General features: G+C 42.4%; 1 protein-coding gene across 1 annotated transcript in view; it reads right to left on the reverse strand.

Annotated features, from left to right (window-relative positions):
• The window catches only part of ANTXR1 (ANTXR cell adhesion molecule 1), a 241,307-nt gene that overhangs the window by 110,501 nt on the left and 104,849 nt on the right, over nucleotides 1-25,957 (reverse strand). Inside the window, exons 11-12 of the mRNA XM_036873557.1 lie at nucleotides 16,878-16,947; nucleotides 15,305-15,383 (exon numbers count right to left, since the gene is read on the reverse strand). Of these exons, the coding sequence (XP_036729452.1) occupies nucleotides 15,305-15,383; nucleotides 16,878-16,947 (149 nt within the window). The remainder of the gene's footprint in view (nucleotides 1-15,304; nucleotides 15,384-16,877; nucleotides 16,948-25,957) is intronic.

Here is a 25,957-nt window from a genome sequence, read left to right on the forward strand (position 1 = left end):
TCTTGCAACTGTGACTGAGCTATGGTGTTGGTAGGTGGTCCCAGGTTACATATTTGGGAAACCACAGGCCCTCAGGTTGCCATCGCAATGTCAAGGAAAGGGAAATCCAAGTGAGTTTTCCAATGGTAAATTTAATAGCTTCCATTAAAGTTGATCAAACATTAATGAGGGTAAAACATAATCAAATATGATGATTTATTCTTGCTACCTGAGAGGTAATCTGGGCTAGAAATGGCAATAAAAGTGATAGGCACTGAGGATACTGGATTCCTTAACCCACGAAGTAGGCAGTATAGAAAACATATTAGGTGAGAATTACCTAAGCCCTTGTGGAAGTCTTTTTCAAAAGCAGGGCTATAAAGTAATGAGGCTGTACATGTAGTGAATATAGTAGCACTCCCACACCCAAATGAATCTAATTCCCTCCAAACTGGTGGCTTTGGATGCTGGAGACTCTCCAATGATTCAACCAGTGCTCAAAGGAATTCTGAAACACCTCCCTTGGAAGTGTTTCTGAAACCAATTCATAGGCCACAGAAAGTAAATCTGATATCTTCTAAGTCATGCTTTGTTTTTTATCAGTGAGGTTCCCAGCTTGATAACCCACCATTCACCAGACCTGGTTCCCACAACTTTTGGAGTTGTTTTGATATCAAATGATGATGATGTTTCCCTAATTCCCCGACTGAGGATATTCAAATACTGTGCCTTCAAAGTCACGGCAGTTTCACAGCAGGAGTGCAGAAGATAGCTGAAATTTTGACAGCGTTCTTAAGTATACAGCTTTCCAAGGTAAATATTTTGAAGGGGCAGTAATAATTTGGATGTGTCAATTCTAGTTTGCTATACATCTTATTACTTTTTGCCTTATAAAAATAATACCAGAAGGACTTAGATAAGCCATCATTAGTACGCAGTGAAGGGGAAGATTGACGCCACACTCTTACACACTCAAGCTTTGAGGTCCTTATCATGGCAGGACACTCTGTATTAAGATTTTCCAGCATCCTCTTGTCACCCTGACCCAGTAGAGACATTTCAAGTCACTCGCAATGGTGAGGGTGATACTAAGTAGGTCTTGGATTCATTCAGCACTTTCCTTTCCATAAAATGCATAGAGCTTGTTAATCAAAACCAGTTTTTAGAGAATAATGCAGACAAGATGTAACTCATAAGTACTCAGAATGCCTTAGTTCCTGTGAGTGGGCTGTTGAAATAGGATTACAGAGAAAGTTACTCAGTAATGTTCAAATACTATGACATTGGAAGCGAAAGACTAATTTCTCTTTTTCGTTTTTTGTTCCATTAGCTACAGGGACTTGTCTACTTGCCTTTAATGTAACTATTTATTTAATGCATATGCTCAATTGGTCTTATTGATCATACTTCATATGTTAGCATCATTATTATCTATTATCTGTAAGCAGGCATACCGTCTCTATACTGTTAGCTGTTGCTTTAGATTATGAACTTGGAAAGGTGGAGGCCATGTTTATGATTGGGTGGCACTGTCCAGAGATAGACGCTTACTACTGGTGACCGTGATGATCTAGTCCTTAAAACAATGTCTCTAACCTGCATAATAGGGTATCAGGAAACCAAAAAATCATTTTCTACTGAGTTTCTGACACATGATCATCAGTAGGAGACACAGAAAGATGAACAAAGTCAGCCTACAATCCTGGAAGATGTTATCACCGTCCAGTTAGAAAGTCAGGACTGATTCACAGAGTTTGCTCAAAGAGCAGCACGCATTATGTGCAGTTAATCTCTAAATGATGTTATAAACCACAGTGCTTGAGCTTAGAGCAGAGGGAACTCAGGAGGCTTGCCAAGATCAGTGAGGCAACCTGGGGCAGGTCCAGGCAGCACTTGGCAGGCCTTGTAGCCATGGTGAAATTTGGGTAGGTGGAGAGGAGAGGGCATTCCAGGAGAAAAGTGAAATTTGATCAAAGGCACAGAGTAAGGATGAACATACCTTTATTTAGAGTGAGGAATTATGGAATACAAATACTGGCTCATCATCAAATATTTTAATCTGTTAGGGATCTAAAATTTGCATTCACGAATTTTAAGGCCGGCAGCTAAAGGTCAACCGAGGTTGCCAGATTGGACTCTATCATGAACAGCCTTTGGCAGATATTTATTTCGGTGAGTCTGCATCTTTTACATACAATCTTTAAAGCCTTGAGCTTTTAAGCTACCTCTTCTAAGTCCATGAATTTGGGCAATGCAGATAAAATAAAATTGCCTTAGCTGTACCTTTCATGCTTCCTTGGCCTGCAAATGAAGCAGTTTTCCCGATGCTGGATGGTACGTAAAAGAAACCCAGGAATATTTTAGTTGCCAATTATTCAAGTGCTTTTTAATTTTTTAAATAAATGAAACAAAATATTAAGCCCACTGCTTTGGGCACTGGCTAAACTAACATCTGTTCTAGCAACCACAGTTACAACAAAGGAATGCTAGTTAAGTATTGCTTGTGGCACAGACTCTTATTTTGGGGAGCTGTAAATTAAATCACTGACCTTTGAATCTCCTTGCTGCCCTAATGAACAGGTGAGAAATTGGCTGCTTTGCAAAAGGAATGGCGCTCACATACCCTGGTGGGACCTTGTCATTCTGTAGGGAGCAGAGGAAAGAGTTTGTCTGCTCTTTGGGAGTGCAAACAATGTAAATCACATCCCCAATAATATGCTGATCAGAAGACATGTGTAAGGACCCGGAGAGAGCTTGTGATTTGGTGCACTGTTGACTGTAGTCTCCCAACAAGGACAGTGTGGCCTGGGTTTGGTTGCTGTCTCCTCCAGTTCTGTGATAGCCTAGTTCACTGATTTTTGCCAAATTTGGATCATTTAAAGAGCTGGCATTATTTTAGGGCTGGCAGACAGAAGATGCCCTCAGGCTTTCTCTGCGATATGGTCGTATTTCCCAAATTATTAATCTGTCCTCCCTCTCTTCCTGCCCCAGCACCTCCACCCTTTTCTCTTTCTCTCCACACGCACACACTTTTGGATCCTCTTTAAACCGTGCACGTCTTCCTGCAATTGTGCCTTGCACGACTGGATTTGTGAATCCAGAATGCTCAACCCCAAAGACTCAACCCTTTGGAATAGCCCCAATGACCCAAGAGCAGGCATAAATGCACATACTGGTCATTTCACTAAAGCTCGTATACTGAGGGCATGTATTTTCTCTCAGTTTCTTATTCAGAGACTGGGAATTCTTATTTTATATTCAAAGAAGCTTGATTGTTTGATATCTGAGCATCCAGTCTATCAAGCTTGTGTTTTTTAACTGCTGAGTTTGGTCCTTTATATTTATCTTGGTTATGGATTAGTATTTGGGTTTAACTTTTATTTCTAAAAATAATTATTACCATCTTATTATGTGCTTATCTCAGAGCTTCCTGAAGCACAGATTCAGAAAAATCCTTTTTATCCCCTCATTTACTCTCAAAACAAGGAAATTTCAAACTTAGGGCAAATATCCTTTAAAATGCTTTGAGATAAAAGTATTGAAAGCCAATTCCTCAAATATCCAAGAAAAACAAATCAGCTCAATCCTCCAAAACATATTTGAAAAGGTTTTTATGCATACAAGCGTTATCAAAATAGAGGTGCTGCCAAACTATTTTTATTTCAGTTCATAAACAGCATGACATCTGAGTTTGGCATTCTGATATTCCTGTGGTCTTTTGCCCTCCTTTCTAATGACTGTACAAGAAACCACAGGTCATCTTGTTAATAATAATAAAAAAATACTAGGATATCATAAAAAAAGACCTTGAATTATGTATGGCTCTACTGAGACTACCTAATAAATAGATGAGAATGATTTGTGACTAGTGTATCAGTTGCCTGTAAATGAGAGGGTGTGTTTGAGGTTATTTGAACACAAATTGTTCTTGGGAGGAGCTTTAAGTTCACTTTAGTCTGAAATATAATCTCATTTGTATTAGGGGGGTGTTGGCTAGTTTGAACTGCAGTCTCCATTGTCACCAACAAGAGGCTCTCATATTTATTTTCAAAATATAAAAGCCAAACTCATTTGTTACACTGTATAGGACTGCTAATGTTTTCCTTACTCTTTCACTAGCTTACTTTTAGTTCTAGAGTTTCAGACTCTCAGCGTTGGAAGGAGTCTGAAAGCTTTTCCAGTCCAATTGCCTATCTGATGCATGAATGGCCTTTATGTAATTCTGCCAACTTGTCTAGTTGCCTGGACTTGAGTACAACTTGAATACAACAGGGAGCTCATTTCCACCTGTTTGTAGCATCCAATTAGAAGGACCTTTTAAAAAACTGAAACACAAACTAACAGCCTATTCTACTCCTTAGCTCTGTATAGATACTGTATTTTCAGATTTATTATTATTATTTTATTTTTATTGTATATTTATTACTTTATATTATTTATTATTTATTTTTATTTAGATCTGTGTAGATGTTGTATTTTATTGTGTAATAAAAGCAGATGCACCTCAGGACAGCCCTTCAAATAAAAATGGCCATCAAGTCTTTCGTCATGTCTTCAGGCTAAAGAGTCTCAATTCTATTCTTCTATCTGATCTACCATATTTGGTAATCTTTTTTCACATATTCAGTTTTTCAAGGTTTTCCCTTGAAGTGTCCTTACTATTTAATATCATACTTGAAAGGAGATTTTACCTTCACCAAGTTGAAAGGTTCCATCACTTCCTTAGTCTCAGATACCATACTTCTGTTAATTCAACCAGAAGTCAGAGTCTCTTTGGGAACCGTATCACTGCACTGATTCTTAGAGAGCCTATAACATCAGCGCAAGGAAACTAAAATTGGGTATCTACTGTGTACTAGGACCTCTGCCAGCTATTTAAGGGTTGGGATTTTTGCCACATTGATCTGATCCCAATGTCTTCGAAAAATATTGCTTTGTGCTTCCTTTGAATGGCTTTCCATAGCCCAGCCTCCATTTTCTGTCATTCAAACTCTCTGCAAGGTCAGTCTCCTATTTCACCTCCAATCCAGTCTCCCCTTATTCTTCCGGGATAAGAATTCTTCACCGTCTGTGAAGAGACGGTGGTTGAATGAGGATGGAGAGAGATGGGTGTGGGAGTGAGTTGGACAGGAAGTGGAATGATGTTAGGGTGAAGAAATCTATAGGGAATGTCAGGGTGCGGGCCCTGGTCCTGCCCTTCTCCACTGGTTGTTTGGAAGGGACTTGTCTTCTCCAAGGGTTCTTTCCTGTAATTGAGAAACAGTTTGGGGAGGGTCTTGTTGGGGGAAAGACAGAGTTTTTGTCTTAAGGGACAGAGTTTTTGGGCTGAGTAAATAATGAGCTGCCTACATGTTATCCTTGAATTTCTAAAATGATCTGTCCAGCTCCCTTTTGCAGGAAGAGTTGAATGCCTTCTTAGCGTAACTGAGAAGTAACCCACTAAGCCCATTAAGTGGACTCTCCCCAAAGTGTGTAGTGCTTGTGTCAATTTACTTATGCACAGGCCTGGGTGGAGGCTCACGAGTCTTTGGAATAGATGAAGAATTTCTGGGTGCCCTGTGATATTTGCCTTTTGCACCCCCAAATATATATATTTACCTCTTGGAGTATGTATTCTGCCTCGGTAACTACGTTGTAGGCTTCTGGAGGGCAAGCAAGGCTGTTCTTTTTTGAGTCCCTATCACTTTGCCCACAGTACTACTTCAATACACGTTAGTCTTGATCTTTGGCCCTGTTTACCACTAGCAACTGTTTCTCTGCACTTCTTTCCTTAATGAAGAGGCCCACATGCTTATAGCTGCTGGTATGAATTAGCTACTCCAAAGATAGCTACCTATTTTGATTGATGGACTATTTTGTTTACCTTGGAAAAGAAATAGAAGAAAGAAGTCTTCTCTGATTTTTACTTTCTCTGAAGACTGAGCAATAATTTTTTATTATGTTGGAAGGCGAGATTGCCACTCAGCACAGGCTACTGGATTCATTCCCTACTAGGCTGGTGAAATTCAAGAAATTTTGGCAAGGGCAGTCATGCCAACTGTCTGTTTACCTAGATACTTATATGACTATAAACCTAGGCAGGATTTGCATTTTCCTAAGTTACTTCAAAGCAATTAGTAACAGAATTGAACTGACTTAGAAAATGGACCCCCAGGAAGTCGCCTAGAACAGAACTCTGTAGACAGTGTTGGAAGGTGGTCCCTGCCCTCTGTCCGAAGCCTCTTAGCTGCAGCCACTGTAGCATTCATCTGTGGGCTCTAGCACATTCCCTTCTGAGCTAGCCATGATCAAGGCTGTCTGTGCAACCTCAGCCTTGGCTGGCGGCATCCAGATTATTTGAGCTGCCATAGCCTAAGTTTCTGGTATTCCAGGGTGAACTCAGGGCATGCCACTGTTCCCCATGTCACAGCTTTTCTCTAGTTATCTAGGTTCTTTTTTTGAAGATGAAAGATGTTTATTTCCTGAATGAGGAGACACTGGAATTCAACATCAAAACTGCATCCTGTATTACACTTAAATTAAATATTAAAGCAACTCCAAAATATAGCAGCTAAGGAAGGCTTTCCAACTGGTCCCAATTGTTTTGTCTCTGCTTTCTCTCCTAATACCCCACCCCAACCAATCACAGCCCCACTGGCCCCAAACACGCCTTTACCCAGGCCATACCCTGAGTAAATCCCTACTCTTTCTTCCTGGCCCAGTTCAGTTATTATCTCTCTTGTGAATCCTTCTTTGATTCCCCAGACACTCCGCTTCCTGGTATCACTAGGCGTTGTTCGTTTCTCGATTAAAGAACTTATCACGTTAAATTGCAAATCCTTGGAGTACTTGTCTGTTTCTCACGTATTATATCTTTGTGTTCCTTGGACTTTTAGCAAATGTAGTTACTTAGATTCCATATCAGTCTCTATGGTTCTGCTTGTCTTCCAGCCTTGTGCTGTAGACTCTCAGGGGCCAGCGCCTGTCCTGAATCTTGATCCAGTTGAGTGGGCTATTTCTAGACCCCCTTCTCCAGGTCTGCTCTTGTGGAGTTAGCACTGCTCTAAAGAGGCCTATGACTTTTGCCCTGCCTGGTTCACTGGTTGTGGTCTCTCATCTGGTAGATTTGGTCCTCTTAATTCATGCTCAAGCTCCCCATGCTCCTTGGATATGCATATTGGATTGGTGGTCATCCTCTTTGGAGGCCTACCCTCCAACCAGCTGGGTGCCCCTATTCTAATCCTACCTCATTCTGGCTCCCTTCCTCTCCTACTAGCAGGTACAATCATGGGCTCAGTGTGACCCTTGATTGAGTCCATTCATTCACTCATTCAATCACCAGCTATCTACTGAGTAATGACTATGTGCAGGCATTATGCCAGGTGCTGGGTTGCAATAGTGAATGAGACAGTCTGTTTTTCCTCTAGGAGTATATGGGCTACACTGTGCATGAGAGAGAATGGCTCTTTTTTTTATTTTTAAAAACTTTTTAAATTAAAAAAAATTATTTTTATTTTTTTAATTAAAATAATTTTACATTGAAGTATAGTTGACTTACAATTTTGTGGAAGTTTTAGGTGTACAGCACAGTGATTCAGTTATATATATATATATGTATGTGTATATATATATACATTCCTTTTCAGAGTCTTTTCCCTGATAGGTCATTACAACATCTTGAGTTTAGTTCCCTGTGCTACAGTAGGTCCTTGTTGGTTATCTATTTTATATACAGTAATGTGTACATGTTAATCCCAACCTCCTAATTTGTCCCTCCCCCACCTCTCTTTCCCCTTTGGTAATCATAAATTTGTTTTCTGTGAGACAATGGCTCTTTCCAACATCTGTGCTTTCTTTTCTCTAAGTCTCCAGTTGTTTCCAAATGTATAACCTATCTCTGTGTGGCAGCTGGAGGCCCACTTTCTCACGAGACACTGGGAGGCATGACGTGTTACAGACAATACTGATGTTAGCTGGGCTCTGTCTTCCTGAAACAAAGAGCAGCAAGTCTGGTCCGGCAGGCCTTAGTTTGAGAGGAGGAAACCCAGAGACAACCTGGAATATGGGAGAGGGGCATTTGGAGAGAAAGTTTTGCAGTCTTTGGCAACACAAAGTGGTCCCCAGACTGGTCATTTTTGGCTAAAATCATTCTTTCAGGCAAATTCCTATTTTTACACCAGAAGATAGGGTCCAAAAGAAGAAATATAAAAGAGAGGGTTCTGACTTTAAAATCTTGGGATTCTTAAATGAATGGGATTAGAGAGTGAATGATTTTTCTTAAATAGGTTTTAATGACTTTATTTTTTAAACTTTGGAGGACAATTAATGTCAGGTAAGTATAATGATAAGAGTCTTGTGTGTTTAAGATTTACCTGGCAAGTTTACTAAAATGCAGAATTGTGGGCTCTTCCCTATGAAATTCTGATTCTGTAGGGTTTCTCAGCCTTGGCAATATTGACATTTTGGATAGTTCTTTGTAGTGGCGGAGGTGGAGGGGGGCGTCCTGTGCATTGTGGAGATAGCGCCCTCTCTCCCTCCCCCCCCCCCCACATACACACACACACACACACACACACATACACACACATACACACACACACACACATGTTTTTTCTCTCTCTTTCTCGACAGAAAAATACCACTAGTTTGGGAAAAGAACAGTCTCAATTCATGAAATCTGAAGGATAAAGTGGCTTAAAATGCCATTGGAAACAAGTTTGTACCATGTTAATCCTCACAGAAGTCAAACCATACTCCAAAACCCCAGTGAGTCATGGCTATTTCAGGGGACACTGGAGGATCCAGTCTGTCAGAAAAATCCTTTCTGAGGTTGCAGATTTCATCTGCATGAAAAGGTACCGCCTTTGACAAAATAAGTCCAAACATGCTGGCCGTGATAGAATATTTTAAATAATAATAGAAATTTTCTATGTGGTAATAATGCATCAACTTTAGTAAGTACTTGTTTTGATTCATTCTTCTAAATAGTCTAAATATTCTCCTTATGTTACTCCTAGATCCATTTACTGAGAAAAGTTTTTTTTTTTTCAAAAATTGTGAGGATTAACAGATACCTCTGTTTATAAAATAGACAAGGATTTACTGTAGAGCAACAAGGACTTACTGTAGAGCACAGGGAACTATATTCAATATCTTGTAATAACCTATAATGGAAAAGAATCTGAAAAAGAATATATATATCTAAAACTGCATCACTTTGCTGTATGCTTGAACTAACACGATATTATAAATCAACTATACAAAAAAAATAGTGAAGTAACTGCAGCCTAACCCAGTTTGACTTATCACCAGATCTAATTTACTGGTGTTGTTTTCCCTCACTATCATGCAGGCAACTCTTCAAAGTTTTTCCCAGCCTATTTATAAAATACAGGCTTATCATGGACTCAGAAGGAAGCATACTTCTTAATCAGGGAAAAATAGCCTGTTTATAATGAACAGCAAACCTTTTAATGAGACAGTCCATTAGATTTTTACTTCGCAAGGAAAGAGAACGTCAGTAAACTAATACACAGCTGTCATTCTTTGACAGGCTACCATGTACCTCAAGGCCCTTTTTAATCTTTACAACAGCCGTGCAGGACAGCCTCTGAGACAGGCTCAGGTTAACTTGCCCGAGATCATTCTAGAAAGTGGAAGGGCTAGGATTTGAAATTAGGATTTTTGACTCAGCATCCTATATTCTTAATTCTTCCATTATACTGCAATCACAGAGCAGTTGTTCTTGTTTTGATGCCCTAGGACTGAGTTTGTTGCATTTTTATTTTCATTCAAAAAGAATTTCTCTGAATAGGACTTGCCATGGGTCCTCTCAAATTTTCTCAACTTTGTTACTGTTTGTAGTCAGGCTGGTTTGCATATAAATCAGGAGGAAAGAGAAGCTCTCCACTGAGTTAGCGTTGATTTTAGATTCAACGTCTAACTTCAGGTCTCTTTTCTTTCTTTAAAGATTGTGATTCTCCAGCCTGGAAACCAACACAAATCGAATCCTATCACAGTTAATAGGGAGGAGCATCAGCTGGGCCTCACTGCTACACACCAGGTGATCAAGGGTGTGGAGTGTACATCCTAGGAGAGTAGTTGCCAACCTGAGAAATGGCCCCCAATTAGAAGGCACCAGAAATTGATACAAACTGAGAGGAAAGGAAGAAAACAATCATGGTTCCTGGGAAGGACCATGAACAAACTAGGGTCATAGCCATATCTAGACCTTGCTCAGGTTGGTTTCTCTTTAGGGGAGTGCCCCTTCCCACTTCTTACCTGTTATTATCATTTTTTTCAAATCACCAGTTGGGTTTTATTGCCTCCACGAAGCCCTTGTGACTCTTCCTGGATTCACCCCTTCTTCTCCTCTCTGAAATCCTATAGCATTTATACACCTGGCTTCAGCAATCTTGGTCTTTGTTACATACTCTTTCATGTGCTTGTTGGACTCATTTCCCAAGTTGGATTTTAAGCTCCTTAGGGACGGCGACTTGTAAAATGTAAATGGAGCACTGGAGACACAGGAGGGGTTTGAGAAATACTTGTTGAATGATTCTCTGATTTTTGTACACCTTGGGTGGGAAATTATAGAATTTTAAGGTACTTATCCAGAAGAAGACAACCTTTCATGAAAAGTTCCTTAAGGTCCTACATTTACTTGCTTTGTTCTCAAAAGGACAAACTTCTTTTTTCTATTTCCCTTAGAGCAGCGCCATATTAGTGACTTTCTCCACCTATTGCCAGAGTTGGAGAAGAAAAAGGAGGCCAGTGAAGACTCTAGAGGTGGGATGTGTTTAATATGCCGGGAAGAGAGGGCTTTGGATGTTTGACCATTTTCTATAGTCATGGAGCTCAACAAAGTTTACCATTAGTATAGGAATCTTTTAGCTCTTGGATGGAAAAATCTCTTTCCTGTAAAACTTCATGGAATTTCTGCTCCTGGCAGAGGCAACAGTTATTCATTGCAGGTCTTGAAAACTTGTGACATGGTTGTCCAAATGGGCACCAAATAAAGCAAGAAAAAAAGAGGCTCAACTACATATTTTAAAATTATTTTTGGTTCCAGGTGATGGACTGGGCAGGCTGAGACTGGTACTGACAAGTCTAACCCTTTACTCAGGCCCAGGGGATAGTTTTTGATCTAAAAACCTTGTCCTTCAAACCAGCTGCCCAAGAAACAAAGGCAAGTCCAAGACCTTACTTCATATTCTGGATTACCACACACCCCACCTGCATCTCTATTTTGCCCAGTGGTGGCTTTAGTCTTTTTAATTTGAGCTTCTGTGTAGGACCTGTTGGGGATTGGGATTGAATATTTGAATATAGGTCCTCTTCTCTGGATGATTTTGGCTTGTCTGTCCCCTTTCAATCACCTGGGCTTGGTCGAGTGACAAACACATACTCATAGGAATATATCTTGTGTCAGAAAAGTCCTTTTGTTATAAGGAACTCTGAAGGGGGGAGCCGACTCTCTGGGAAGAATCTCCAATTAGGTCAGTAATTTTGACTAAGCTTCCACTATAATACCAATTAACATTTATTGAGCACTTACTACTGGCCAGGCCTTCCGCCCAGCACTTTACATAATCATTTCATTTAATACTCACAATACTGTTAAGAGATGTAAATTATTATTTTTCTAACTTTACAGATTAGGAAATTGAGGCACCTAGGAGCTAAATAACTCGGTCAAGGTCGCACAACTGGTCGACAGCAAAACTGATCTTCCAATTCCCCCTCTGCCTCAAATCTTCTCCCCTTTCAGTCTTCTTCCTGTCAACTGAGGGCAACTCCATCCTTTCAATTACTTAGGCCAAAGCCCTTGGGGTCGTTATTTTTTTTTAAATTTTTTATTAAAGTATAGTTGATTTACAATGTTGTAGTAGTTTCTGGTGTACAGCACAGTGATTCAGTATCATATATATATATATTCTTTTTCATATGCTTTTCCATTATGATTTATTATAGGATATTGCATTTAGTTCCCTATGCTATACAGTAGGACCTTGTTATTTATCTATTTTATTTACAGTAGTTTGTACCTGCTAATCCCAAACTCCTAATTTACCCCTCCCACCCCCTTTCCCCTTTGGTAACCATAAATTTGTTTTCTATGTCTGTGAGTCTGTTTCTGTTTTGTAAGTAAATTCATTTGTACCATATTTTAGATTCCACATATAAGTGATATCATATGGTATTTGTCTTTTTCTTTCTGACTTCCTTCACTTAGTATGATAATCTCTAGGTCCACCCATGTTGCTGCAAATGGTATTACTTCGTTCTTTTTACAGATGAGTAATATTCCATTGCAAATATATATATATATATATATATATATATATATATATATATATCACATCTTCTTTATCCATTCATCTCTCGATGGACATTTAGGTTTAGGTTGCTTCCATGTCTTGACTATTGTAAATAGTGCTGTTATGAACATTGGGCTGCATATATCTTTTCGAAGTATGGTTTTCTCCAGGTATATACCCAGGAGTGGGATTGCTGGATCATATGGCGACTCTATTTTTAGTTCTTTACAGGATCTCCATACTATTTTCCATAGTGGCTGCACCTTGGGGCCATTCTTGATTCCGCTCCTCTCAAGCCCTATGTCTAATACTTGGGAAATAGGTTAGCTTTGCCTTTAAGACACATCTGACTCTGACCTCTTCTCTCATTGCCACTGCTCCTTTCTGAGTCAAGCCACCATCATCACTTTTGCCTGAAATATTGCCATAACCCTCCCAACTAGTCATGGTCCTTCCATCCTTGTCTTTCCACGGGCTGTTCCAGCAGCCGAGTGATCTTTCAAGTGTAAGTCAGATTGCGTTGTGCCTCTGCAAAAGCTGAAGTTCTCACAAGACCCTCCACTCTCCATCCCCATAACCTCACCGCCTACTGCACGCCTCACTCGCTCTCTTCCAGTGACCGACCACTTTCTTCCTTGTACACACCAGGCGACCCTGGTTTGTGTGCTCTGAGCACTGGGGCTCAGTGTTTGGCGTGTTCTTTCCCCCGGTGCCTCACAGTTAACTTCAAAGTCTCTATTCAAATGCCACCTTCTCAATGTATCTCTACTTAAAATTTGAACTCACTCACTCAAGCAGTACCTCTTACTCTGCTCTATTTTTCCTACAGCCTATATTATTTCTTAACATAGTGTGCGATTCATTTGTTACGTCCATTGTTCACTGTCTGCCTTCTCTTCCCGCATCCCTATGAGATAAGAGATTTTTGTCTGTTGTGTCCTGATGTATCCCGAGCACCCAGGGCAGTGCCTATCTGGCACATTGTGCGTAATCAGTGAATACTTGTTGAATAAATGAGTGAATGGACCTGGATCTCAAATCTTAGGGTGCTTATAATTTTGTTGTAGACATGCAGCATTCTCAAGCGACAGGGCAATAACGCAGAAGACATTATGAGGTGGTGCCAGTCAAGGGTCAGTCGAACAGAACACTTAGTGACTTGCACTCAGATGAAGGAGATGGGAGACATAAGTGCAGGTTGGAGCGAGCTGGGAAGACACAAGAGGGACTTTACCAGGAGTTCTTTTCCTTTTGGGGTACATTAGTGAGGACACCCTTTCTTCTTGGCTTAGAGGTCCAGAACTTAAATTTGTAGTCCTGCTTCGGTCACACCACAGGCTTGGCCCCAAGATATTTCCCCTTCCCACCTCCCTGCCCTCGCGGCCTCGGGGCATAGCTGTTTCTTTGGTCTGGTCAGATATAATGAGAAATACAGGCCCAAACTGTTGGATCATTCAAAAGCAGGGAGGAATCTGGAATGGAGTTATTAGATTTGGGGTATTTTAATCATTTCCTGCAGGTTGGCAGTTTCCAAAAGGGTCAATTTCTAAAAGAATCAGGCAGGGCATGCTTGGAGAAATTTCACTGGTCTTGAATCCAGTTTTCATATTTGGTCTCCAGATTTGACATTCCACTGAGGCATGCCTGAGACACAGACATTTCTCAGTGGTGACATGTCTCTGTGACAACCCTAGTCTCTTACGTTGGTCCAGTAAAACTTTTCCATTGTCTGTACCCATTGCACTGGCTTACCCTGCTTTCAAGAAAACTGGTTGGTTCCTAACATAGGATGGAAAGTGTGTGTGTGTGTGTGTGTGTGTAGGGGAAGGCAGGGGAGCTGGGAAGGTGTGCTGTCCATTGTGAGGCCTGGCCTCCTGCTCCTTTGTGAGACAACTCATTTTTCCCTTGTCTGGCTCCACGGCCTGCCTGTTCTCTCTCATCCACCTGGATGGTGTTAAGGACACAAACCCCAGTCACTGAGGGGTTCTAACGACATGCCCTCCAAAGGCCAGCCAGGAAGTGACCAAGGGATCTGCCTAAGCTGACCATCAGGCCAAAACACATTTGTCTCTAGAGTGAGCTCATGGGAAAAGTGCATTTGGTTATAGAAACTGAATATTCAGAGAAAGATTCTTTCAGAAATGTTCATATTAGGGGTTGAGATCTGTATATGAGCTAACCAAGCCCCGACTGCCCTCTGACGGGCTGGGCTCCAAATCACTGACCGTGGGAGCCACTACACGGGCTGAAGGGTTCCCAGCCATAGCTGCACAAAAGACCCTCCCAAGGGGGCCATGAATTCACCAAAGCTGGGGCCCACTCCAGAGACTTTGTTTCAACTGGTCTGGCATGAGGTCAGGGCAACCATATTTTTTAAAAGCTCTCCAGGTGATCTTATGTGTAGTCAGAGATGAATGCTATGTGCCACGAAGGATCCAGAGACGGGGCATCTGAGGAGCTGGAAGAGGATACAGTCCACACTCTGCCTCACAACCCCTATGTCATAGGGCCCCTCCCTGCTTCTTTCCTACTTCATGAATTTTCCATTTTCTCCTGGATTATTTCCACAATCATATCAACAAGCTGCAATTTCTTCCATTCTAAATAAAAGCCTCTCTTTATACTCCACTTCTCCCTTCAGTTATTGCCCCATTTTCCTGCTTCCTTTTAGAGGAAAAACTCCCTAAGATGTGTTTCCTATATATACCGTCCAATTTTTTTCTGTGAATTTTCTCCCAGACCCAGTCCATCCAGGCATCCCTGCTCAATACTGCACAGACCCTGGTCCCACCTTGCCATCTGGTTGTGAAAGTGTGCCCAGGTCTCACCCTCAGTAACAGAAATGGGGAACCCGGGGAAGCACAGGTATTCCTGATACGTGTACAGCCCCCGATGCAGCCCACGGCTGGTCTAGCAGTGCCAGGGTCAAAGCTCAGTGAACAGAAGGCAGAACTGGTAAAAAAAAACTTGCCAGGGAGATGGTAATGCCAATGAAGCTCTCAGTAAAGGGAAAGGTGATGACTTACACAGTGTGTGGTGGTGATGATGACAGAACTGGAGATGAAGGAGAGGCCGTCGTTCATGCTGACCTGAAGCGCGGCTTTCCTGCAATGACATGGGAACCAAGGATACTCAGCATGTGGGCAAGGAGCAAGGGGCCGAGAGCCGGACACACAGGTCCCCCAAGGGCTCTGCTCTGAACTACCCTTGGGACTGTAGTCTCTTCCTCTGGGGGCCTGAGCTGTCTCATTTGTAAAATGTGGAGGATGGTCTCCAGGGCCCACCCACCTCTAACATTCTAGAGAGATGTCGGGATACACCTGGCTGGTGTATCAAGGCAGCGTATCCAGCCCTTCTTACATTGTGGAGAATTGCATTGAATGGGCAGAGCCTGCTCCCATTTAATTTACTTGTCACACTGTAGTACGAAGAAGTATTCTTAAAAAATGGTTCAAATCAGTGGGAGATAAACTGGTCAAGCTAGAAACTGTATTGTTATCTGGACTCTCAGTGATCAGATTCTGATGGCTGTGGTTTTGTTGCTACCCAGCCAACTCACAGAGGTACAGCAGTAAATGAACGAATTTGCCTTCTATTTCCTCCCATCTATAAGATGCTCACTGAAGCACAAGCTTGCATTCTGCAGCATGGACACAGGGCTAGTTTGTGGAATCCGTGGTATCACAGGCTGACGTTAGGCAACCAGGGTTGGAAGCTTTGTAATTTGAACAAATGATTGAAAGCAGAATTCAGATGAGCAAGTTTAGCATTTTTCCTTAAAACCTCCATTCTATCTTCAGCCTATTATAGATGTGTTTACAGAGAGGCTAGTTTGTGTTCTTTAACAAACATTGCCTCTCTGTTTCCCCGCATATTTCTTTTCTTGCTCAGGGTGCTAATTCTCTCCCTCCTCTTGAATATTTTGATCTCATCTCACCAGCATTTACTATAACTGCCCCATCGCAAGATTTTCTCCATAAATTAGTTCAGGGAACCTCGGGCCGCCTGGCCGAATACATGGTGCTCTGGAGAGACGCTGAGGAAGGAACACTGAACGTGGCCTCAGAGGGGTCTGAACGTGGGGTCTTGAACCGGTCGTGGACCCACTTATCCTTTTTGAGCTTCCTTTCTGAGTTTCTTTATCTCTAAGAAAGGATATCATCATCTAGAAGGGCAATTATGATGACAGGGTGAGGTTACGATATGAGAGTGCTTTGAGAAGCATGAGAGCTTTCTAGAAATGTAGCTGTGATTAAGCCAGACAGACCTGGTTTTGAACCCATACTCTTCCACTTACTGCTGTCTGACCTTCGGGCAAGCTACTTAAATTCTCTCAGCTACAGATTTCACATCTGTAAAATTGGGATGGTGTGTGTCTGGTTCATGGGGCTCTTGGGAGGATAAAGGGAGGGACCCTTTGTGAAACGTTTACCCTGGTGTCTGGCTCACTGCAAAGCATCGGCGCCATTATCATTATGTGGATGAGTCTAGAGAAAGGCTCCATGATGACAGTGAAGAGAGACTCTTTCTCCTCCTTTTGTCCCCTCTACCTCCTTTCTCCTCCCTGGCTGTGGGGTTTAGTTGCTGGTGGAAACTTACATGCCAACTTCCTTTAAGATAGGCGCTGGACACAGCAAATAAGTATCTTCCACAGTGAAGGGCTTCTCATCTGTAAAAAGGAAGTCACTGGATTAAGAGGAGTGAGGCAAGTTTATAATTTCATATTCAGTGCTTCCTACAGACCATCAACCAAGTCCTGGGAGACACTAGAAAAGCAGTAATGTTTTGAAATATAAACTCATCTTGAGCTGTAAAATCCGCTAGAGTGAACTCAAGGTCTTCTGCCTGAATACCACTAGTCTCTGATCCTGTATGTCCAGTGGAGTCAAGCAGTGAGCAAATAGAGGGTGAGTTCTTACCATAGACCAGGCATCCCTGAGGGGGAATGAGAAGGTATTCGACTGATATTCGGGGAGCTTCAGGTCTAAGTCTAGTTTGAGAGAGAAGCCATATTCATGGGAAAAGTTTGCTGACTCAGCATTGTTTACAATAGCGAAGACAGGGAAGCAACCTAAGTGTCCATCTATAGATGAATGGGTAAAGAAAATAGGGCATATATATGTAGAATGGAATACTATTTAGCCATAAAAAGTGGAAATCTTGTCATTTGTGACAACTTGGATAGACCTTGACGGCATTATGCTAAGTAAAATAAGTCAGACAGTGAAAGACAAATACCGTATAATCTCACTTATATGTGGAATCTAAAAAAGAAAAAAAACACAACTCATAGATACAGAGAACAGACTGGTAGTTGCCAGGGGCAGGGGCCGGGGGTGGGGTGCGTGAAATGGGTGGGGTGGGGTGCATGAAATGGGTGAGATGGTCAAAAGGTACAAACTTCCAGGTATAAAATAAATAAGTCATGGGGATGTAATGTACAGCATGATTTGGAAGTTTCTAAGAGTAAATCTTAAAAGTTCTTATCATATGAAAAAAATTATAACTACGTGTGGTGATGGATGTTAACTAGATTTATTGTGGTGATCATTTCACAATATATACAAATATTGAATCATTATGTTGTACACCTGAGACTAATATAATGTTATACGTCAATTATATCTCAATTAAAAAAAAGTTTGCTGACAGATACAACAAGTAGCTAAGCCAAAATATGGTTCAGCTTCAGAAGACAGAGTAGCTTCCTTTAGGTGGGTGACACGATGAGGTCACAGGGAATACAAAACATGAGCTGCGCTTCAGCGGAGAGATGGGGAAGAGGCATTCCTGGTGGGAGGAATGGCATCAGCAAAGACAGAGCAAACAAAAGGGATGCCCAAGGGTAGGACGTAAGGAGGATTTGAAAAGATCAGTATAGGAAAATGTGTGCTCCAAGTTCTTTGAGTTAAGACTGAGGGATTTGGACCTAGGCCTATTATTGGCTATGAAAAGAACTTTGGAGGTTTCTGGAGAAAAACTTGAAGTGACGATTTTGGAAGTTTTAGCAAATGTAGCTGTGAAAGATGGATTAGAGTGGGGGGAATCTGGAGGTGGGGGAGTTCTTTTTCTTATCCTAATGGATGTCCGGGGAAAAGCTTAAGCAGTTTTAATCTTGAACTCCTTGAAAACTTCACTGTGTCCCAGATTCTGGGGCCAGAAGCAGGGCTGAGAAATTACTATACTCAGCATATGGTAGTCATTCCTTCATGACTCAACATTTACTGGGTGCATGCTCTGTTCAAAAGATTGTGGTAGGACCTGTAGGTGATATGAAGATAAATAATATGTGCTCCTTTAATCAAGCTGTGAATACAAATACCTAGAAGACAGAAAGGAAGCCTTTCCATATGTAATGGAAGGATGCCATGCTGTTGTCACTTGATATGAAACTGATGTCTCTAATGACATTTGAATGTGGCTGGCACTAAACACTTGCCTGAGTGGAGATTAGGAAGCCTCATACCCTCCATGCCTGGATTTAAGGACCAGAGCCACATGGGATGGGAGTTGGAGGACACATCTGAGTTCTAAGCACTGGGTCTCCATGGAAGGAGGATGAAGAGGATGGCCAATTACAGTCTCCCCTGATGTCTAGGGAGAACTTCAAGTGGTGGAAAAGTTAGGGAGGTTATTTCAGGTCATTCACTCATTCACTCAACAAATATTTATTCAAGGCCTACTATGAGCTAGAGACACAGGCTTTGAGAAGAGAAACACAGTCTCTGCTTTTCATGACATTGCAGGGGAGATAGTTATTAAACACATTCAGTTTTTTTTGAAGAAGTAAAAATATTGCATTTTTTTAATCTTAGTCTTTAGTACAAGATTTTTTTTTTTAATTGAAGGAGAGTGGATTTACCATATTATATTAATTTCAGGTGTGTAACATAGTGATTCAATATTTTTATAGATTATACTCCATTTAAAGTTATTACAAAATAGTGGCTATATTTCCCTGTGCTGTACAACATATCCTTGTTGCTTATTTAAACATATTCATTTTTATTAAAAAACATATTCTCTTGAATGTCTACCATGTGCCAGGCATTGTGCCAGGCCTGGAAGTGAACACGACAAACGAAGCACTGCACTTTTTTTTTTTTTTTAATGGTCACTGTTTTAGTTATCTATTGGATTTAGGGAATGTGGGCAAGCCTTATGCCCTGGGGACATCAGACATTGAACTTAGCTAATAGTAAGTGGCATTTATTTCCTGTTATTCCTTGGGTGTGTAGCCTAAGGAGAAGGGGTAATTAGCAGAACAAAATGCAGGCACTCTTAGGCAAGTGCCACCTACTACATCAAAACTTCATTTAGAATTCTAATAAGAATGAGTAACCCTGTTTGAGTGAGGTGAACAGAGAAAATGAGGGAGGGCTTCGCATAGGAAATAACATGAACATTGGGTTTTGATGGGTGAATAGGAGTTCTTGAGGAAGAGAATTCATGAGGAAAGCACAACAAAGCAGAAAAAAATGCTGTTATTACACAAATGACTATTTAATTAAATTGTGATGAGCACAAAGAAGGAAAAGCAGGGGCCTTACTCTCATCTGGGAAGTCAGGAAACATTTCCCTGAGGAAAGACTCTGTGAGCTGAGACCTGAGGCTGTGTGGAGAGGAGATGGGGTGGGAGAGCGCTGGAGCTGCACAGATCCTGGAGCAAGAAGGAGTCCAGGTCTTCCGGGAGGTAACAGAAGGCTGACAAGGCTGTTGAATTTCAGTGAGACAGTGGCTCAAAATGAGGCTAGAAAAGGCAGCAGGACCAGATGACCAAGGTCTTGTAGGTCATGGTGGGGCTTTTGGGACTTTTCCTAAATGTAACAGGAAGCTACTGGAGGTTCCCCTCATATTTAGAACGAGAACTGGCAGGTTATGGAAAGTTGCCAGAACAGTGAGGGTATGTTGAGTACAGTTATGAAGCTTATGAGGACAGTGGCGGATCACACAGCGTCTGAACCGAGCATTATTATCTTCAAGATGTTTTCCCATCTATGATGGCAATAACGACAGTGAGACTAGCTGGGGCATGTGTGTAGGTGCTAAGTACATCAAACACATCACGTGATCTAGTGTAACCTTCTAGCAGTGCTATCAGGGAAGGATGTTATTCCCTTCATTTAACAGACATAGGTGGAGACACTTGCCCAGCGTTACACAGGGGAGCTTGGAATCAGCACCCGGGCAGTCTGGTCGCCACCTCTTGATGAGAGGCACGCTTGATCTCTCACTACAACCTTACGAACCACGGCAAGGCAGGGCGCCCTGGGCTCATTTTCCAGATGCAAAATGGAGGCTCAGAGGGGCCACAGTAACCCCTGATTGCACAGCGAGTCGGAGGCAAAGCCAGGACTAGAATTGGATTCCCCAGTATTCTCACCCAGCGCCTCCCTGTTCCAGGAAAGGCTCGTATTAGAGGATAAACCAAACTCGGGACAGGCGTGGCTGATGACAACCTATATTTACTTTCTCTTGGTGCTGCAAATGCTCTAGTAATACTTGGGAGTGCAGATCCCTGCCCACGGAGCCTGCCCACAGAGTCACAGGCCGGCCACGGCGCGGCCACAGGAGGCCTCGTGACTCCTGACTGCATTCTGCGGGAGGAGCTGAAGGGGGCGCACCGCAGCTACGCACCGGGGCCCAGGCTCCTTCCCGGGCTCTCTCTGAGCAGATCCTCTCCTCCCAACATCGCAACAGGAAAGCGAGGGAGAGCCCAAGGGTGGCTCTGGTCAGCCTAGGTCAGGTGGACCGCTTCTCACTTCCCCCCTGCTTTCGTTTTCCTTTCCTGCCCGGGAGACAAGCTATTTCTGGAGCAAAGCAGACGAGACCGTAGCTGGGAGGATGGAGGAGACGCGGCCGAGGCCGTAGCACCAGCTCGACACCGCCTCCCATCAGTTCATCAGCCTCCCAGGCTGTGGGCCTGCTCTGGGGAGCTGGCATTTTCGGGTCTGAGAGGGATTGTTTGGTTTGGAGCCTGGTTCCACTTTACCACAAAAATGAGTGACTTTTTTTTCCCTCTTTCTCTCTAAACAAAGGAGGGCTATTTGGTTTCCATAACTTTGATCATCTGACTCTTTCCTGGAACGTCCACTTGGGAAGCAGGGCCCAAAGCCTTCCTCCTCGGCTGGGCCACGTTTGGCTCGGGGGCCATGCCAACCTTATGGCCACCTCTGCCAAAGCCAGTGGTGTGGTGACATTTATGGCGCCATCATCCTCCGGAGGGCCTTAGTCCTCTCTCCACCGGTGGCCATTACACTGCTCGTTAGCACTGGATGGGCGAGGAAAACGGACGCCGGGAGCTGGGAGGAAATTAGGGAGGGGCGGGAGTTCGAAACTAGACCTTCAGGGAATTTTTAGATGATCTATAAATCTAAATTTCCTTGCCTTTTGCCAAAGGTAGTTCCGAATTCAGTGTATACCTACGACATAGGTGAATCCAAAGCATCTGTCTTACAAGAGTCTGATAATAGAACAGAGCTTGATTTAAATCAGGATCTGGGGATCAATGAGTGTCCTTACACAGAAACACCAGACACCCAGGCTTGGGATCTGAGCATCCCTGAGGATGAGTACAAGGGGCACAGGGCCCGGTAGACTCCAGAGTCAACCAGATGCAGGTTCATATCCCAGGTCCTCCTACTAGTGTGTGACTGGGGACAAGTTCCTCGGCTGTAAACATGATGACGTCATTGTGCGGAGTTGTGTGGGGAGTGAGAAAAAGTTCGTGGAAGTATGGTACTCGGCACTTAATTAACATTTAGTAAACGTTACTCCGCATTATTACATGGGTATCCAAGCCTTTGAAATAGACAATGAATGTGTGGTTTAAAATCAGAGGAACTGAAAATTAAAAATTTCAAAATGTCTAATTGCTTGATTACACTGTTCTGTCAAACATCTTTTTAGGCATTAGTGATAGGGATAGAACAGAATAATTAAATAGTTAGTTAGAAATCCCACTAGGGGATTGAAGATAGAAAGGGAATTTTAAGGGAGTCTGGGAGACTGTTGTAAGCTACTGACCACTCAAGAAAAGAATCCAGTAACCTAGCAACAATCTACACTATCTTGAAGGAAGACCAGGCACATTCAAGTGCCAGCCACACTCAAGCCACAAACCCTGAAAGTTAAAACACAAGACAATAGATATGGAGTCTGAATCTTGTTACACGAAGTCAGGCAATTAATGGTCTTTGAAGAGTAGCATTTTTGCATGTGGCCAAGAAAGGCTGAAAGGGGAAAGAAACTAGGTGAAAGGGGACATTATACGGAAACCTGAGATGAATTACCATATTTTAGTATATGTCACCACCCTTTTGCTAATATACATATGATTTAAATAGCTCCATAACAGTTCTGGTTAAACCATATAGAGTAAGGAGGTACTAATGATGTAAATAAGGAAGAAGGTGGTCTTCTCCCCTCCCCACTTTTTCTTTGATTATAAAAATGTAGCCCTCTTTGTTCTCAGGGCTGCACTCCCTTGCCTGCTCGCCTGTGTCTCTCACAAGCCACCAGTGCTAATAAACTCACTCTTTGCCTGCCACTTTGCCTCACGCTGAATTCTTTCTGCGAAGAGACAAAAGAACCTCAGCTTCAGTAAGTCCTGACACCAGGTGAGCAGTTTCAATTAAAAGACAGTGGGTTCAAGTCCCCTCCTAAGTCAGGGATTGTGGGTTCAAATCCCAGTCTGAGTTTTGGCTGGGTTTGAGTCTCATCCAAGAAGGAGTGTGACCTCATTAGGAATTCCTGGGAAAATGAAATGTTTTAGTGAATGTGTGTGTGTGTGTGTGTACATATGTACATACACACAGGCATATTATACCTACATGTACACACACATACATCTATATCTACACATACATCTATATGTATCTATATTTATTCTATACTGATTTTGTGTAACACTATATACCCATGGTCTCATCTGACATTATTATTATTATTAATTTACAATTTGGGAAACTGAGGCTCAGAGAAGTTGGTTAATTGAGTTAGTGTTGCACACTAATAAAAGAGCTGGAAATCGAACCCAGGTTTTGTTGAAATGACTTGCCCATGGTCAACCCAGCTATTTTTTTTTTTTTTTTTACAGATATAATTTAAACTAGTTAGCCATTTTATATTGTCATAATCTCACAGCTAGTTTTATGATGTAGCCTGAAGTATACCAGGAACTGAGTCTGGCAGCTTCGGAGGCAAACGATCAAGATTCTCCACGGTTGAGGTTGGATAGCAGTAGGAGGTTTGTCTTCCACGAGAGGCAACCAGGGTTGAGAAGCTCTGTGATAAGGTTCTGCTGTCTTCTGAGAGACCCTGACCTACTGTAATGAACCCATGTTCCAGAACCATACATTCAAATGTGTACATTCCCAGGTTTTGATCTTGGATCAATGTAATTCTTTTCAGACTGGTGAAGAAATTTCCAGAATTCTTCCCTGCAGTTCATAACTGTCTAATGGATTTGGGATAAAACCAGGATTAAAATTTATTAGCTAATTCAAACACCAATCACAGTGGATCCTTTCACAGGGCTGATTAAATAACTGAAATCCTGTCCAAGTCTTGGCAATCCTTTCTTGATATAAATATTTATTTCTGGCCAAAAGGACAAGAAAAATAACCCTTAGTCTTATCTAAGGGAGCTTGTTGAAACCCTCCCAAAGCTGATGTAAGCTCCAAAGAAGAGTTTACATTCCTACTGTGACAAAATATTGGAGGTTAGGGACTGAATGAGCTCACCCTGCTCTTCCTCCCCATCTCCCCTGGGTCTAAGGAGATTTTTGTGGCATCCCTGAGCCAAGTATAACTGTTCAGCACCAAATTATCAGCTGGTTGGGGAATGTGTCTCTGAATTAAGACAGAACAGACAAGCTAGAGTTAGACTGAATGTTTCTACCTTTTCACTGACTTGAACAGTAACCAGCTTTTTAAAAAGTTCAACTTTTAAAATACTGTGCAGAAACCTGAAATAAAATGGTACTCAGCAGGACCCCAAGTTGATGAAATTCAACTTGGCTTGAGCTTTCTGGGGTCCTAGCCAGAAAGGAGGTGGTCGATTGCTCTACTGGGACTCCTGCAATGAAAATTCACAAACATGGGGGTCGTACGGCAAAGCTAAGTGGGATCCCATGGCTTAGAGTAGAAAGAAGCTAACATTTATTAGGCATGTACTATGTGTACATACTATTTATTAGGCATGTACTATGTGTACAAACCTTCCCCTAGGCTGGAAGGTTTTCATAGATGGCTGAGATCACAAGCCTATGGATTCTTTTGCTAGAAGACCTTAAACTCTACGTAAGGAGACAAAGCAGAGATTTTAAAAGTGGAGAGGGTGGCTTCTACTTGGAAAGGCTGAACAGTGGTTCTGAGGTCAGCGCAATGAGAAACGAGAGTCAGCACAGAATGGGAAGAGCCGGTAGTGAAGCACAGGTGGGTGAGGCCAAGTTGGGAACAATCCTCAGAATGTACACGTCCGCCGTAACGTCCTCTCAGGCCCAGCTGAAGCCAGAGGGGTGCCTTTAATATGGCGGAACCAAGCTGGCCACCATCGTTTTCCTCAGACACGACCCACACCTATCTATCCATTCGCTAGCCTGGAGTTGTTGCAAGGTTTCCTTGGAAGCCCTCACTGGCTAGTTGCTATGAGATCAGGTGATGAGCTTGGTCAACAGGCTCCAGGTAAGTTCCCTGGGCTATACATGATTATTTCCCCAGCTCCTGTGTGTGTAGGTGTCCAGGATAGCCTTTTAGTTTCCCTTCATGTTCTCTGGGGCAGATTAGAGTAGAAACCATGAGCACATTAAGAGCCTGGGCCCTGGAGTCCCATCATAGCTTGCTACCTACTGGCTATGTAACCCTCTCCATAACCCGGAGTTCTCACCTATAAGATGGAATAATACTCATTTCATACTCAGCTCATTTAATGGGACGATATGATTAAATGCTCAACACTTAATAAGCGCTTGACAAACGTCAACTATTACTGCTAAAGTGGGGGTACTTCTGGGCTCATTGCCTGAGGCACCTGTAAAACACGAGATGTGAAGGTGTGTACAAACTGAGTAGGTCTTGCAGAACTTGTCTACTGGGTTGTGTCAGGGCTGCATGGTGTAGGCGTGACAAGAAGAGAGTCATCTATCCTAATAGGATCTCTGGGCGTGTATGTCATGCAGTGATCCTCAAACGGGGGCAGTTTTGTCCTTCAGGGGATAAAAGGCAATGTTTGAGACAGTTTTGGTTGTCAAACTGGGGGAGGAGGGCTATCGGCATCTAGTGAGTAGAGATCAGGGATGATGGTAAGTATCCTACAACGCACAAGGCATCCGTCTCCCCTTCAACAAAAAATTGTCTGGTCCAAAGTGTCGATAGCACCAAGGTTAGAAATCCTGGTATAATGTCTACCATGGCTTTATACCTTTCTTTGGCCCATTGTAGAGAGTTCTGTAGATAGTACTGGGTGGTTCACAGCCCACCCCCGAGAATTCTGGTAGAATGTCCAGAAAAGTTCAGAGGTGTTAAAAGATTATGAGCAGGGGAGGGAGAGGGAGTAACAACTTGAGGGCCAGTGGAAGACACCTGGCTGGAGTAAGGAAGAGAGTGCTTCTTAGCAAATTCTTCCATGCAGGCTTTGATGGGTCCAGGTTTGCCTAGTGGTGGGTGGCCCCTGAGCC

The sequence above is a fragment of the Balaenoptera musculus genome, chromosome 13, assembly GCF_009873245.2.
Source record: "Balaenoptera musculus isolate JJ_BM4_2016_0621 chromosome 13, mBalMus1.pri.v3, whole genome shotgun sequence".
Classification (NCBI taxonomy): Eukaryota; Metazoa; Chordata; class Mammalia; order Artiodactyla; family Balaenopteridae; genus Balaenoptera; species Balaenoptera musculus.